The 18,041-nt window shown below is 36.3% G+C and overlaps 2 protein-coding genes across 2 annotated transcripts in view; one reads left to right on the top strand and one right to left on the bottom strand.

The window, feature by feature from the left end:
• Positions 1-8: 8 nt before the first annotated feature.
• On the bottom strand, positions 9-13,181 carry HELRODRAFT_69195 (hypothetical protein; the record flags this gene model as incomplete). The annotated part of the gene is made up of 6 exons (XM_009029019.1): positions 9-89; positions 242-331; positions 2,686-2,741; positions 2,818-2,873; positions 3,347-3,456; positions 13,143-13,181. Coding segments are annotated over 6 exons (432 nt in total), but the record flags the coding sequence as incomplete, so codon positions are not given.
• Positions 13,182-17,692: 4,511 nt separating this feature from the next.
• The window catches only part of HELRODRAFT_164242 (hypothetical protein), a gene marked incomplete at both ends in the record, with an annotated part of 1,344 nt that continues 995 nt past the window's right edge, over positions 17,693-18,041 (top strand). Inside the window, one exon of the mRNA XM_009029231.1 lies at positions 17,693-17,988. Coding sequence (XP_009027479.1) covers positions 17,693-17,988 — 296 coding nt within the window. The remainder of the gene's footprint in view (positions 17,989-18,041) is intronic.

The raw sequence follows: 18,041 nt of genomic DNA, 5'->3' as shown, positions 1-18,041 counted from the left end.
ATGAAAGATTATAAGATAAATAAACACGAACTGACCAGTTTTTGAAATTCAGTCCAGTCTTTCAGCAGATTGTTGGACATGTAGAGTATCTACAAGATGACCACGTAATTTAAAAGTTGCAACCAACACATCACATAGTTTAACAAGTTGCAATCAACACATCACAGTTTAACAAATTTTAACCAAAATCAGCACAGAATATGTTTTAAATAAATAAGTTCTACCCAACTATGACATTTACCCTGAGTTTTTTTAATACATTCAATCCTTTCAATTTTTCAATTTGATTGTACGATATCCAAAGCTCTTCCAATGTTTCACCAACGGTCTCCTAATATCAACAAAAGAATTTTGAAATGGTTTAATTTTGTAGACTTAGAGCAACCGTTTGAGGATATGTTTATATTGTAAAGACAGTTTGATTGGCGATAACCTCATGTTACGTCCACCAATAGCGATTTATTGCCTGTTATTCAAATTTACAGGCGTTGTTAGCTTGCTCAAAAACTTGAAGCGACATTTTATAAAAATAACTATAATACAATCACATGAAGATTGAAATAATAAAATCAAACAATTCAGAAAAAGTTTATTTTCATTAATTAGTTCTAATTTATTCATATTAATTTGCTTCCTTGTTTATATTGTTATAAACGCCGGAATGGTGAAATTACGCTATATAATTAATTATTGTTGTTTTGTTGTATTTATCATTTTTGAACCACGACAACGAAGCCTCGACTCAAAAAGGAGCAAAGACAGTTTTTATAAACCGCCTAAGGGACGCTCTAATAAACGAAGACAACGATCCTGAAGAGTTCGAATTTCCGGATCCCATGAAAAAACAGTTTGCCGCAATTAATAGGTTATTCGATGAACAGAAATCGATATGAACAGAATGTTGGATCAACACAGCCGATTTGATTGGAATAATGCAGTAAGCCTTTAGAAGAACATAACTTAATGAAGAGACAATTGAAAACATCACTAAAATATAATGGACAAAAAACCGGAGGAGCGAAAGTATAACTGACCGAACCAGCAACAGATTCACGAATTCTGACATCTCATCAGCTAATTCAACTATAAACAATTACATCACATTAGCGATCGAAAGTCTTTTCTTCCTACAGATGATTTTGACCGCAATGCACGTGTTAACTGCAACGCACGTGATATCTGCGACGCACGTAATAACTGCGATACAAGTGACAACTGCGATGTACGTATTAACGTGAAGAAAGGAAGTTGGTACTGTAATAACGAAACTGATGACAAAGACGACAATGAAGGTTTTGAAAATATTGGAGAAATTTGCAGTATAAAAACAGTGAAACTTTTGATATGCAGTGAGATTACTACTCGGATCTTGCTGCCAGCAACTGGCCAGCTTCCCTTCCTAACAGCCACAACCACAACGGACACAAACTGGTGACAGACGATGATTCAAGTTTTGAAATAAACCCTCCAACGTGCGCCTGGAAGGAAAGCTTGATCCTCGTCTACCTAGATGATAATATTAACGACGGCTTCATTGCTGATGAGAATAAAATTTTTATCACTTCATCACCAATCGACAGGAAAGATGTCGAAAGCAAATATTACAACATGCAACTAAGCTCTTTGTTTGGTCATTCAGCACTTCGTAAAATCAATAAAAAGAAAGCACTTGTTTTAAGTACAAACAAAATCAAGAAAGGACCACGACGTCTACCAATGGCTAGAAGAACCGAAACAACAAAAGCCTGGCGTGAACCGAAAAGAAATAACGCAGGCATCAAGAGCAATGACCTGGTCTGGTTGAACAACCTACAGCGCAAAAATAGGCGATGCCTGGTGAAACTCCCACGGAATTGGAAAGATCGGTACAACATCATTAACAGGATAAATGACGTGATCTATAGAACTTATGATCGTGGAAAACAATGGACAAAAAAGAAAGTCGTCCATTTGGATAAGTTAGCCCCAATTCATCGGAATATAGAAATGACGCCTATGTTAAGGACCAACAGCAAAGGTAAGTCCTTTATGTCATATCCGCCGAAATGGTGGAATTAATCAATTGTTGTTTTGTTATATTTGTTATTTTTGCTATATTTATAATTTTTAGATTGTCAGAATCTCTTGTATATAAGAGGCAGAAGTAGCAAAGTCAGCAGCGAGGTTGAAAAAAAGTTGTAAATGTGATTTACGTAGTTACTTGGGTTAGCTAAGTGTTTCTATTACTGTTTTCCTTCAAAAGTTTGTGTTTAAAGCCGTTGTGTTCATCTATCGGTAATCTTGAATCTACGAATTTGACGATCGTTGGAAGCTACACTGACAAAGATCTTTGAAGTTATAACATTGGTGTTGGTAGTTACGAGCGTTAAAGATTACACCAGTATACATTCTTGTATTTGAATTAGCTGATTGATTGATTGATCGATTGATTGATTAAAATTTTTCCGTTGAGTTACTCAACGATTGTTTGTTTAAGCTTAGTTTCGTTTCGGCTGTATCCGCAAGATTTATTTTGTCATACTCTATTTTAATTAAAAACATTTTATTAAGTCAGTTTATGATAAGTATATTAATAAATTACTTATGTTGGAATGGTTTTTTAAAAAGTAATTGCATGTTTGCAGGAATGTTAAAATGAAATTTAAAAATTATTGGAACAAAAAATTTACATAATTTGAAACGTACCAAGCCAGTTAAACTTTTAATATTGTTTCTTCCTAAAGACAAAATCTTCAAATTTTCTGCAGTAATTACGCAAATAAGTAAATAAGGTTTTATAGTACAAAAGTTATAAACTTTAAATAAACAATAATTTACTTAGTCCATTCAAATTCGTTATTTTTTCGATACAATTTGTGGACAATGACAACTGCCTGAAAAAATTTGCATTTCTTGGTAAAATGACGTTGTATAATGTGATAAAAAAATTATTATCTAAATAATTTATTAATAAGTTTTCGAAAAAGTTGAATTTTGTTCTAATTCTGTATAAGAACAAGACTGTCAGCTTTGTCTCTGTCGGTAAAAGAAAAGTCTTGCGTTGTTATTGTGTGATGAACTGGTTCGAATGATGTCGAACCCAAACTCAAAGACTACCCTACCTAATCCATTTGCGTATGATGCGGTGGTTCGCGTGCACATAAAAATATGTATGTCCGTCATGCGAAGTGGATGTTTAAGGCCTTTGTAAGAGATTAACCTGTAAGCAGCTCTGAGCATGTCAGACCTACTTAATAGTGAAAGACAAAAAAAGTTATTAGGATATAATCACAAAACTATTTTTTGCGGAAACTGCCACAAAGCCACAAAGCCTTCCTTTTAAAATAAGTTTTTAAATATTTCTAACTGGCATGCAGTCAGAGTAGAAATGGAAGCATCGAGTCTGTCAATGGGAGGAATGGAAGCGTACAATTCCACTTTTACTGCTTCTGAAGATTTTGAGCCAGTTTTATCTTCCTTGAAAGTTATTTAATAGAATACATAATTGTAATATATATATATATATATATATATGTATATATATATATATATATATACAAAAGTATATATATACTTTAATTTGTATATATATATATATATATTGATATAATACTCGCTGTCTTAACCGATTTACGATGCGACGGGTTCAAATCTTCGATTGAATAAAATACTCCAAACAGTTATTAGTTATTAAACTTTATTTACAGAAGAAATCAACTAATCGTTTATTTCTAGCAAATTCAAATTAACACAACAATTAACTTTTAAATTGTTCAAAATCTATCGCTATGACAACGTCAACAAAACAAATCAAATATCGCTTTAAATAATTCACCGAATCGCTATTCACAAAATCACGAATTTCACTAATCACGAATTTCACTAATCGCTAATCTTCTTGCGACGTGCGCTTATATACTCTTCGCAAGCGTCGTTTCTAGATTCTTCTAGATGGTCCGATTCTAGCATATTCTAGAATGTTCCAGTGCGTTCGGTAGCACGGTTATAACATTACCCCCTTCTTAGTTCTGTTCGTCACGGAGCCAGTCTATCCAAATGAACGATCTTCATTCTTGCTCTCGGCTTCCGATATTCCTGAATACGGTAGACGACGTCATTCAAGCGGGTGATGACTTGATAAGGTCCTTCCCACCCTCGCTGGAGCTTTGGAGAACGTCCTTTCTCTCGCTGTGGATTGTACAGCCAAACTAACTCGTCGACCTCAAAACCGCCACTGCTTCCTTTCAAGTCGTATCTGGTTTTGGCCGCCTCCGTGTTTTTCATAATTTTAAGGCGTACGTAACGGTGGATATGGTTTAATCGCTGTCGAAGATTATCCACGTATTCTGTTAATAGTTGGTGTGGTTCAGGTGGTACGCCATATTTCACATCAGCTGAAGTTCTTAAGGTAGTCCCAAACAGAACTTTTGATGGCGTTTCTCCAGTAGTTGTGTGGATAGCACTCCGGTATGCCATAAGAAACAATAGTATATGACGATCCCAATCCCGTTGATTTTCGTCGACTACTTTAGCCAGATGTTCAATCAGTGTTTGGTTAAATCGTTCCACCATACCGTCAGACTGTGGGTGAAGAGGTGTCGTTCGAGTTTGGTTTATACCCAGCAGCTTGCACATTTCACCAAACAGTTGTGACTCAAAATTTCGACCTTGATCTGAGTGAAGTTCCAATGGGACACCATATCGACTAATCCAATTGAGTACAATTTCCTCAGCGACGGTACATGCTTCTTGGTTGGGTAATGGAAACACCATTTAAAAAAATCCTTTATTACTTGTTTTAGTATAAACGGAAGTTTTGAATTTGTTGTTGATATTTTGTATTAAAGTATCGAGGAAAGGTAGTTTGTTGATTATGGATTTTTCCATATTAAATCTCAATTTAGATCTATTAAAAGTGGTTATTAATTCTTCTATGGTGTCTGGGTTGTTGTAGGCCACAAATATATCATCGACATATCGGCAATATATTTCTGGTTTAAATTGTGGTGTGTTTTTGAAGGTGGATTCTCCCAAATGTCCCATGTAGAAATTAGCAAAGAAAACTCCAAGTGGCGAACCCATGGCAATTCCATTAGTTTGTTTGTAAAGTTGGTTGTCGGGACTATGAAATGGGGCTTTCATAGTACATCTTTCAAGAAGTTTTTTAAGATGGTCTTTAGAGATATCCAGTGGGGTGATATCGGAATGATACACTTTATCAAGAATGATATTAATGGTATCTATTACAGGTACATTGGTAAACAGGGATTCAACATCCAATGATGCGATTGCAGTACCATTTGCCGGATTGAATGTTAACAAGATATTAATAAATTCTTTATTTGACTTTAGATTATAATTATTGGGTGTGTATGGAGTTAATAGTCTGTTAAGGAGTTTAGTTATTGAATAGGTTACAGTTGGAATTTGACTGATTATTGGTCTGATTGGATTGTCGTTTTTGTGTGTTTTGATGTTACCATACATGTATCCAGGTTTATAATCACCAGAAAGTTCCGATATTTTGTCTTTTATAATTTGTCTTTAATTGTTTAATTATGGCGTTAAGTTTGGTTTTTAAAACGAGAGTGGGGCCGGTTTTAATTTTTTTAAAATTTTGTATCATCGGCTAAAATAGAGTTGATTTTGTTGTTGTATCCTATTTTATCTAAAATGACATACATGAATATTTTATCAGCTTTCTTATTGTTATATTGCTGTTGTTTTTCAAAAATATTGCAGCGTTCAATAGCTTTTCATTCATCAATTTACTTTTGTACGAGCCACGATGTTTTTTACTTTCAGCTTTCAAGTCAATGGCAATGTCGCTATTCATTTGAGATTTAAGTTAACTTTTTCACTTCTAAGTTTATGAGCTTTTTCATTAAATTTTCAATTTCAATTACTTTCTCTTGTTGTTTTGGCTTTTCGAGGTAGTAGCAATTGATGCCAAGATTGAGAAATTCTTTTTCATCTTGTGTCAATGTGTATTGACTTAGATTAATGAAGTGTGGTATTTTTCAGTTTGTTTAATTTATGTAGATTTTAATTATTCCTATTTTCTTGTGGTGGTAACGAATTTTCAATATTAGTCTTAATATTATTCCGGATGTTTAAGTTGTGCTGTTGAAGCTATATATAGTAAGTCGTCACATGCTTAGATTAGGGATGTGCGGGTGACCCCGACGTGATCGAGGAAAAACAAGCAACGAGAGTTTCCACTCCAACGCAGATCTTTCTTCGATATAACAACAACCGGCAATGCAACCTCATCCATCACGTTCGCCAACACACGCTGCCACGATCGGGTGGGAAAGTATTGTCGGATTGAAAATCCTAGCGATTAAAAAGACTAATAAATAAAACACCACGAAATAAGGAGTTGATTTGTGCGGGCTTTATAAGAAATTGCGATAACTATTCTGATAGGTATTCGGGCTGCTGATGAGTCCCCGGTAGGGACGAAACACGTGTCCAGCCTATCCAAACGAATACTATTTTTTTCTTCTCCCGCTCACTGCTCTTCTGGTTCGGTGTTCTCATCATCAAACTCAACCGCAACAAATTGGTGACCCCGAACGCGATGGCTTGCGAAACCACGACAAAGAGAACCACGACGAGAGCCCCACTCCAATTAAACACATTCAGCACGGCGAACCCCAAAGCGTGGTTCACATATTTTGAAAATGTGCTTAAGGGCCGAGGTTTCTCAGAAGAAGATGAATGGTACCCCACGCTGGTCGAAAGCCTACCCATGGATGTCATCATAGATGTGGAGACGGAATTGGCGTCGGCACAAACTTACACCTCACTGAAGCGCGTGTTAACGCAGAGGTATTCGGCTTCAGACGAAAAAAATTTGCGCACGTTGCTCCGAGGCGTGGCCATGGAAGACAGAACGCCATCACAACTATTGAGGCACATGCAAAGCCTGTGGGAGGCAAACAATAGAGACGAAAGCATTTTGAAACAATTGTGGTTGGACACCACATCAACATTCAACAAACCGTGTCGCCTTTTCTACGTCACCGATAACATTTCGAAGACAAGGTTTTTGGTCGACACAGGAGCCCAGGTAAGTATCATACCTTCACGACAACACCTCCGAAGATCCAAATCTGACTACAAACTGCAAGCTGCAAATGGCACCACCATCGACACATTTGGATAACAGCTCGTAACCATCGGCCTCGGTTTACGACGTAAGTTCAAATGGGTTTTCATCATTGCAAACGTCACACAGGCAATATTGGGTGCCGACTTCTTGTCACACTTCGATATTGCAGTCGACATGAGGAGACACAAAATTGTTGACAACATCACGACGTTACAGATACAGAGAAGTTGCGAGCCGCCAAAGCCGAATTCGAATACATGTGTCAACTCGGAATCATAAGACCGTCAAACAGTCCTTGGGCATCACCACTTCATATGGTTGCAAAGTCATCAGGAGATTGGAGGCCTTGTGGAGATTACCGCGCACTCAACAATAGGACCACACCTGATCGATATCCAGTTCCACACATCCATGATATCGCTCACAGCCTGGAACAGGTGCGATGGTTTACGAGGCTAGATCTCGTACGGGCTTACCACCAGATACCGATGGCAGAACAAGATATCCAAAAAACAGCGGTGACAACACCGTTTGGTCTGTTTGAATTTTTGAAGATGCCGTTCGGGCTGAGAAATGCCGCACAGACTTTTCAAAGATTCATCGATAGTGTTTTGAGAGGGCTACCTTTTGTCCACGCATACATTGACGACATACTAATAGCCAGCAAAACCCTCGAAGAACACAGAAGCCATGTAGAACAAGTCCTTCAATGACTGCAAGACAACGGACTAACCATCAACCCATCCAAATGCGAATGGGCCAAATCATCCACAACATTCCTGGGGCATCAACTCGACAGTGAAGGCATTAGACCCCTCGACAACAAAGTACAGGCAATCATCAATTTTGCTGAACCGCCGATTCATCGGAATGATCAATTTTTACCGTCGATTCATCCCTAAATGCTCAACGATATTGTCACCTCTCACTGACATTTTAACTGGCAAATCGAAAACCATAAAATTTAACGAATGGCAGCAAAAAAGTTTTAGAGAGGCCAAACAGGCATTACTAGCGGCAACCAAGTTATGGTACGTTCAAGAGAAAGGCACCTTTCAACTTTTCACAGACGCTTCAGACGTTGCTGCGGGAGCAGTACTAGAACAGATAAGTCAGGGGATTGCAAGACCTATAGCCTTTTTTTCGCAAAAATTTAACCCAGCGCAGACCCGCTACAGTACATTTAGTCGAGAACTGCTGGCAGTGTATTCAGCTGTCCGCCATTTTCAACACTTCCTCGAAGGTCGAGAGTTCACAATATTCATTGATCATAAACCATTGACGTTTGCCCTACGTTCAGATTCAAGTCGTTTAACACCAAGAGAGATCAGACACCTAGATTACATCTCACAGTTCACAACAGACATTCGACACGTGAAAGGAGAAAACAACGTTGTGGCTGATGCGCTATCACGTACAGAGGTAGCCACGATAACGCCAAAAGCAATTAACCTGGAGGAGATGTCGAAAGAACAGGAGGATGATGCAACACTTCTTGACAACACAGACTCATTAAAAATCAGCATAATTCCAGTCAACAACTCAGAAAACAATATGGTCGTTGACACCTCGTTAGGCACCCCTCGTCCTCTAGTTCCAATAAGCATGCGGAAATCGGTTTTTCTGAATTTCCATTCCCTGTCACATCCAGGAGCGAAAGCAACATCGAAATTAATTAGAGCCAGGTATGTTTGGCCTCACATTGATAAAGACATCCGTAACTGGTGCAGAGAGTGTCTGCAATGTCAACGCAGCAAAGTACATCGACATACAGCTTCACGTCCAGCAGAATTCCCTTCACCAAGCAGCAGGTTTCAGCATGTACACATCGATTTAGTCGAACCAATGTCTTCATCAGATGAACACACACACATTTTAACGTGTGTCGATCGTTTCACCAGATGGCCAGTAGCAATCCCCATCAAAAATACTCTAACGGAAACAATTGTAGATAAATTATTTTCAAACTGGATTTCGTTGTATGGAGTCCCAGAAACCATTACAACAGACAGAGGCAGCCAGTTTACATCTTTTTCTTTCTAGAGATTCACCCAGTTACTAAACATTAAACATATTCACACCACCGCCTACCACCCAGCAGCCAACGGTATGGTGGAACGATTGCATAGACAACTTAAGGCCTCACTTATGGCTCACGGTTCAGACAAATGGACGGATGTATTACCAGTGACACTATTAGGCATTCGTGTAACGGAGAAGGAAGACCTAAAGTTGTCACCAGCAGAACTTGTTTACGGCACAACACTCCGCCTTCTCGGAGATTTTCCAAACCCACGGTCAGAGACAACCGATGTACACACCTATGCACTAAAACTCAAAAGCTGGGTGGAGACCCTAAAAGCAACACAACCAAGAACAAAAACAAATGTGAGTTACATTCCAAAGGACCTCTTCACTACAGAACAGGTCTTTATTCGTACGGATGCTCACCGCTCGCCACTACAACCTCCATACGAGGGACCCTACACAGTGGTAGAAAGACACCCAAAATATTTCGTCATTGACAAAGAGGGGCATAGGGACACGGTGGCAATAGACCGCCTCAAACCCGCATACTCACCGGCACCATCAATACCGTCACCCATGCCAACGACCACAGTGCCGACATCACTTTCTACAACACCTTCAACAAAATTAATTCCGTCGTCGAATGACACATCAGCATCAACAAAAACGTCAACGCTATCTCCATCAACGGACGAGGACATGCCAACAACAGAAACATCTACGTCGACACAAGCACACCCAAATCGATCCATCGACACCAACATTCCATCACCCCGGAGAACCACAAGATCGGGAAGAACAGTTCACATCCCATCTCGATATCTTGATTAACATCGATCAACAGCTTGTGCTGATGATCTGGTAGGGGAATATTGTTGAACCGCACATCCCTAATCTAAGCATGTGACGACTTACTATATATAGCTTCAACACAATGACAACGGCCCTTCTTCTTGCGACATTTTACGATCGAACTTCTCTTTGTCTAATTGCATTGCCGAACACGTTTTCGTTTATTTTGTATTACGTGAATAAATACGTTATAAACATTCTTACTTGTTGTTTCTTATATCTAAAAAAAACTCGCAACAGTGCCATCTATTGTAATAATTGTTCAATTCAAATTTTATCACATTGAAAATCTTCTTTTTGTCTTTTTATTCTCTTTTCATTCTGGTCCGTGAATTTATAAAATTTGGGTTCAGACTGTCGTATACATAGTTATTAAAAAAAATTTCCAAAACAATTCTCCCGCCCGGTCGTCAGTCGTCAAATATTTGTCAAAATCCGTCAAAGTTGTTTAGATCCGCCACTGTTCTGTTTATTATTAGTTTCTTTGTCGGTAGCTATGGTAAAAATACGATACAAAATATTAAAAAATTGAACCAGAAACTGATCAAAGCTGAAAATGCAGTGATGTTTTTTAACAATTTTATCCACCCAAATTTTATAAACATTTGTGCTGCATTCTGCTCAGAAGTGGCTGTTAAAACGATATCATCAGCATATATTAGATTCCAAATGTCACCAGTGCGTATCGGTTTTGTTATTTCTTCCATCACAGTTATAAATAACAGTAGACTGAGAATCGAGCCTTGGTGAACTCCAACGCCGATGTCAAATGCATCTTTGTTTACAAACGTTGTGCTGACGAGAGTCTTAGTATTCGTATACATTTCCATCACAAGTCGAAGAAGATATTCTGGAATTAGTTGTCGACGTAGACTCCACCTGATTGCTTCACGGAGAACTCGATCAAATGCTTTTTCAAGGTCTACAAAAATGAGTGATAATTGTTGATGCTTTGCGAGGTACTTCTCTTGCATTTGCCGAAGGATGTGAATTGCATCAATTGTTGATTTCCCTGCTAGGAAACCAAATTGATAATTTCCGATTGTGATGCACGACGTTAATCTTCTCTCAATGATTTTCTTTGAGATTTTAACAATTTTAACAGATGTATACCCCAATATGATGAACAGTTCAATGGATCACCTTTGTCTTTGTATAGCGGGACTGTCATGCTATAGTTCCATTCAGTCGGCATTGAGCAATTTCTCTAGACTTCACGGCAAAGTTGTAGTAACGTTTGGATACCTGCAGTGCCAGATGCTTTGATAATGTCATTTGTGAGTCCAGAGGGCCAGCTGCCTTTCCATCCTTCATAGCTTTCAGAGCTTCTGTAAGCTCTTCTACAGAATCGAACCTTCGATGGGTGGAGCGTCAAAGTTGACATTGATGGGATTTGTTTCATTTAACAGACGGTTGAAGTATTCTCTCCACTGTAGCTTGATCTCATCTTGTTCAATAACCATCTCATTTTTGTCGTTTTTGATAAATGAAGCACCAACTACGTCTTTTTTCGTACGCTTTGCTTGTTTTGCTATACGATACCGAAATTTCATTTGTTCACTTTTGCTTTTGGTGAGACACTCTCTGCACTGATCTCTCTGAGCCAGTACGACTTGACGTCTTGCATAGTTGTTCTTTTCACGGAAAATTTTATGGTCATCAACAGACTTTGATTTTTGCCATTGCTGGTATGCAGCTTTCTTTTCAGCTATTACATTTTGTACACTGTCATTCCACCACCAAGTGACCCGTTCATGCTGACGTTTTGTACCAGTTTTCCCACAAACTGTAGTTGCAGCGTTTATCAAAACGGTTTTGTATGTATTCCAATCTGTACTGGCTTGCGATTGGTGGTCTAACTGTGTGGCGACAATCTGTTGAAATTTTTCTCGATGAATATTGCTTTTCAGCTTCCAGGTTTTGATTTTTCGAGACATTTGTTTAGACTTATGTTGTGATAGTTCGACAACCAGGTTTGCCACAAAGAGTCTATGTTGGGCGACACATGATTCGCCAGGTATAACTTTGACATTTTTGAATAGCCTTCGGTGTTGTTGCTTGACAGCGAAAAAATCAGTTTGCGTGGCTGATGCTCCACTTTTGTATGTTATGAGATGTTCCAACCTCTTTCTAAAATATGTGTTCAGTAAACAAAACTCGGGACTTTCAGCAAACTCAACGATGCGGTTGCCATCTTCTTCTCGTTTTCCATAGCCAAAACCGCCATGTACGTTGTCAAAACCATCTGTTTTCTCTCCACCGTGGCCATTGAGATCGCCTCCAATCAGGATTGTTTCAGATTTTGGTATTGTTGAGATGGTGTCAGAGAACGCAGCCCAGGAGTCATTTTTCATCTCTGTCTGTGGTGCGTATGCAGAAAAAATAGTCATTGTTTGCTTTTCTAGGCGAAGCTTGATTCACATGAGACGTGAATTAATCCTTTTAATATCCAGTACTTCTTGGGCTAGCGGTTCTTTGACAAAAATTCCAACACCATTTTTGACCGTCTTTTGACCATTCCAGAATAGTTTATATTTGTTATTGTCTGAGTTGATATGACAGACACCATTCGATTTCCATCGGGTCTCCTGAGGGCAGCAGATGTCAATCCGTCTACGCTCGAGCATTTCTGCTCTTTCCATGCTGCGGTCAGTGGTCCAACATTGAGCATTATGGTCTCCTTCCAACATATATATATAATATACATAAATATTATATATATATATATTGGGTTTAGACTATCATAAATACAATTATTTATAAAGATCACTGCGTTTTCGGCATTTCTTCAAGTTCATTATTAAGATTAGAGTTAACGTCACTTTCATCAGTGACGACGCATTTAGTCCATGTCCTTGATAGAAATTTTGGGTTTAGACTAAATAAATACAATTATTTATAAAGATATATATATTTATATATCTTATGTATATATATATACATACATACATACATACATACATACATACAAATAAATTTGGAAAAAAAAATTTTTTAAATTACAATTTTCTTTTAATAAAAATTAAAATAAATAAATGAAAGTGAGTATGTTTTGAACTAATTGACTGAAAATTTGGTTCTAGGTTTTCTATCAGATTTTGTAAATAGCAAAATATAGGGATTGTTAAATAAATTAAAACTACAAAATGGCATTATTAAGTTTTACCCATTTAATTAATGCTTCTTTCACAGAAATACCTTTCGACGTCTAAAAACAAAAATGCGGTTAAAAATGTGTAAATAAAATCCTAATTAAATCAATCAATATTAACAGTTATTAATATAATGTGTAAAAATGTGTAAATAAAATCCTAATTAAATCAATCAATATTAACAGTTATTAATATAATTCAATAATTGATTAATTGACTGATTAATTGATTAATTTATTTTAATAAATTTTTCAACATAAAGTTTATACAAACATTATTTGCCATTTCACTTGTTGATATTTACTCAAGTCATTTCAAGTTACTGCAAAAATGGTTGCTAGGCAACCTTCGTAAGGTGCGTGTGATATTTTATGAATGATCTGTGACTCTAAAATTAATTTTTTTTGTTTTTGAATGATTAGTTGAAGTCGTAAATGTGAATTACATTGTTATTTCGATTAATTTATTGTTTCTATTACTGTTGGTATTAAATAATTGTTCAACTCAGTTTGCGTTTAAGGTGGTTGCGTTCATCTATCGGTAATCTTGAACCTACGGATAAACGAACTTTTGACAACCGTTGGAAACTACAACACGGTGTCGGAGATAGAGCAAGTATTGAAGCATCGGTGTTGATAGTTACGAGGTCGAGGAGTTACAACATTTGTGTTAGAAATGGGACCTTCAGGAGATTACACACTGGTGACAGAAGTAAGATTTCGATACATGGAAACTCACTGCAGTAAAGAATACCAGGGCAAGAGAACCCGAGTCTGGCAAGAGAAGATTAATTAGTGACGGTTAGTTTTATTCCGTGATTTACCTGTTGATTGGTATTCTAACGATTTTATCGATTGAATAAACGAGTGATTGATCACAGCAATACCCACAAGTGATTGCCATCACGGTTTTCTTTCTGATAAAGTTAATCTGAAATAAGTCTGTTCAGAAGTGGATAATCCACGTAGAGATAAAAAATCATACCCTACAAGTTCAAGGGGTCGATTATTATATATATATATATATATATATATATATATATATATATATATATATATATGTATATATATATATGTATATATATATATATATTCTATGGTTTCTGAAGAGGAGGTAAAACAGTTAGTTCAAAATTCACCTACAAAGTAGTGTCAACAACATGTAATACCTACCCACGTATTAAAGAACTTTATAAAACTTTTCTCACCATTTTTGGCAGGCTTGATAAACAGCAGTTTGAATGTGGGGCAGTTTCCCTCTGGCTGCAAGCATGCCATCATAACTCCGCTGCTGAAGAAACATAATCTAGACGAAAATGATGTTGGGAATTACTGACCAATTTCCAATCTGTCTTTCCTATCCAAAATTATCAAACGTGTGGTTGCCAGGCAAACACTCAGTTACTTGAAAAATAAAAATTTAATGCCGAAATTTAAATCTGGATTTTGTAAGTACCATTTGACTGAAACTGTTCTTTTGCAAGTTTTCTCAGAAGTGTACGGGCAATTGATGAACAAAATGTGGCAATGCTAGTCTTTCTTGATATGTCATCTGCATTTGATTGCGTAGATCACAATGTACTTTTAACAAGACTACGTTGCAGTTTTGGAATCTTTGGTGCTGTTCCGAGGTGGCTTGAGTAGTATCTGGTAGGTAGATCACAACATGAATCATTCGGTGGTAAATTGTCTGAGGTTAATGTTATGTTGTCAGGTGTGCCACAAAGTTTGGTTCTAGGTCCTATTCTATTCCTGATCTATACATCTGAAGTACTAAAGATAATAGAATCATTTGGTTTTTCAGGTCATGCTTTTGCGGACGACTTACAAATTATTGTTACGAGCAGACCAGATTCTTTTAAATCAGAATTGGACAAATTTGTTAAATGTTTGTCTGGGGTTAATAAGTGGATGCAAAACAATGGTCTGAAATTAAACCAAAACAAGACTGTTTTTTTACCAATCGGAACATGGCAGCAACTCTCAAGAAAAGACAAAGATTCAGTAACTGTTAATGATGAGGTCATTCCATTTTGTCAGACAGCAGCTAATCTGGACTTCATAATTGACTCAGGTTTGTCAATGAAACAACACATTAAGAAGCTCTTAGCCGAATGCATGTTTCAAATCAGGAAAATCAATCAAATTCGATGATCCCTAGATGCGTCCAAGTTACAGACGTTGGTTCATGCATTTGTGCACTCACGCGTCGACTATTGCAGCAGTTTGTTTTATGATTTACCTGATCGATTCATGGCTGTACTGCAGTCAATACAGAATCGAGCCGCAAAAGTTGTTGTTGGAGCTCTAAAATACAACCATGTGTCTCCAATATTGAAGGAATTTCATTGGCTAACCGTCGACAAAAGAGTGTTGTTCAAAATTTCAACACTTGTCTACAAGTCTATTAACGGTCTAGCTCTATCTTATTTGTCTGACAGATTCAAAAAGAGATCTTCAAAAGCATCTGGAGCACACCTGAGATCCGATGTTTCAAACCTGCTGTTGATCCCAACAACGAGTCTCCGTATAGGCTCTCGTAATATTGCTGTTTCTGGACCAACTGTTTGGAACAACCTGCCTGCTGCTCTCAGAAATCCGGACCTAAACCTGCGTGATTTCAAGAAGAAATTGAAAACTCATTTATTTTCATTGTAATGCATTATTGATCAATTCTTTCTGTTTAGTCGACATGTTCTAAATATCATTTCGTATTTTCGTTCTATTGAATCGATTACTTTTTCTGTTTATGACCAAATTTTAATCTTATTTCTGTACGATGCATTATGGTTTCTCGTTTGTTATCTCAATTATGTTGCTAAGTTCAGTTTTTGTTAGATAGCGCTTTTGAAATTCGTTTAATTAGCGTTTCATAAATGTTTCAATAATAATAATAATAATAAATATATATATATATATATATATATATATATATATATATTACAAAATGACAAAGAAGAATAGGATGCTATCGATGAAGAAAAGGAAACCAACGAAGCCAATAAAGAAATTAATTTCCATCTAAATTCGCTTTGACAAAGTGAATGCTTTTATATATAAACTAATTTGCAATGATGATGATTCATTCGGAATCGAAATATAGCCTTATTTGCAGCATGATTTCGAAAAATAAGTTTATTTTAAATTTTAATAAACTAAACGTTCTCCAAAAAACTTTAGTGAGAAAAATCAAAAAAACGAACTACAAACATATATTAACGCCAAAATTTGGTAGAATTTATAGAATATTGTGAATATTGTAAAAATTATGGTTTATATATATATATATATATATATATATATACATATATGTTTTTGGTAACAGACTGTTGTTAACGCAACATTTCAAAAATTCAACACGACTTTCGACATTGTTCAACTTATTTATATTTCTTTTTAATTTATTAATTTCAGAGAAATTAGACATTTTATTGTTTTTTAAAAAATTTTTATTAAATAAATTTGCAAATAGCTATTTCGAGTTATAAATAACTCATCTTCAGTGCATTATATATAAGGTATGTAAGATATTTGATATAAAGGAACAAGTAATTATTAATTTATATAAATTATTTAATTAAAACAGAAAACCAATAAAATAAATTTAATAACTATAAACAATATAAAACGCGATTTTTAAAAATTTTAACGGCAAGATTGTTTATATTATGGTTGTTAAGGTAAATATCAACACTCAGCCGAGAAGCGCGAATTAATTTATTTAATTAACTACATATTATTAGTATTATTTTGACAATATTCAAAAACGTTATTATTATTATTATTATTGTTAACGTTATTATTATTATCATCGCTGTGGTTCTTCTTGCTTCTTGTGATGATGTTCCATTTGCAAGTGATATTTGCGCTGTGGGTTGTGGCGTTGGTATCTACAGTGTTGGCACTGTTGTTGTTGTTATTGTTGATGCTGTTGTTGTTGATGTTGTTGTTAGTGTTGTTGATGTTGTTGTTAAGGTTGTCACTATTGATGATGTTCCAATTGCAACTGATATTTGCGCTGCGGGTTGTAGCATTGGTATCTACAGTGTTGGCACTAATTTCTCTGAAATTAATAAATTAAAAAGAAATATAAAAAAGTTGAACAATGTTGAAAATAGTGTTGAATTTTTGAAATATATATATATATATATACGATATATATATATATATATATATATATATATATATATATATATAGTGTTATAACCGTGCTACCGAACGCACTAGATTCTAGCGTATTCTAGAATGTTCTAGTGAATGGAGCATTCTAGAGTATGCTAGAATCGGACCATCTAGAAGAATCTAGAAACGGCGCTTGAAGATTAGCGATTAGTGAAATTCGTGATTAGTGAAATTCGTGATTTTGTGAATAGCGATTCGGTGAATTATTTAAAGCGATATTTGTTTAATAAAGTTTAATAACTAATAACAGTTTGGAGTATTTTATTCAATCGAAGATTTGAACCCGTCGCATCGTAAATCGGTTACGACAGTGAGTATTATAACATTGGTGTCAGAAGTGAGATCTTCGACCAGCGAATTTCTACTCAGAGAAAAAGAACACGATGTCAAAACTGTGTGGTTTGAACGTAGTTCAGCTACGAGAATTACAGAAACGAAGCCTTGTCACAAGTGGCAACAAAGAAGTACAAGTAGCACGTCTGAGAGAAGCTCTCATTGACGAAGGTAAGAACCCAGACGAATTCAAGTTTGATGGTGCTGATGAAGACAATGAAATTAGCACAGGCACGTTTTCAACCGCTAAAATGATGGAACTTCTGCTTAGTATGTCAACTGAAATGAAACAGATCAAGGAACAGTCCGAACGACAGACAGAGGAGTTAAAACAGATCAAAGAACAGTCCGAACGACAGTCCGAACGACAGACAGAAGAGTTAAACAACAGATCAAGGA

Source organism: Helobdella robusta (assembly GCF_000326865.2).
Source record: "Helobdella robusta unplaced genomic scaffold HELROscaffold_6, whole genome shotgun sequence".
Lineage (NCBI taxonomy): Eukaryota > Metazoa > Annelida > Clitellata > Rhynchobdellida > Glossiphoniidae > Helobdella > Helobdella robusta.
This window is presented reverse-complemented; position numbering and strand designations above follow the sequence as displayed.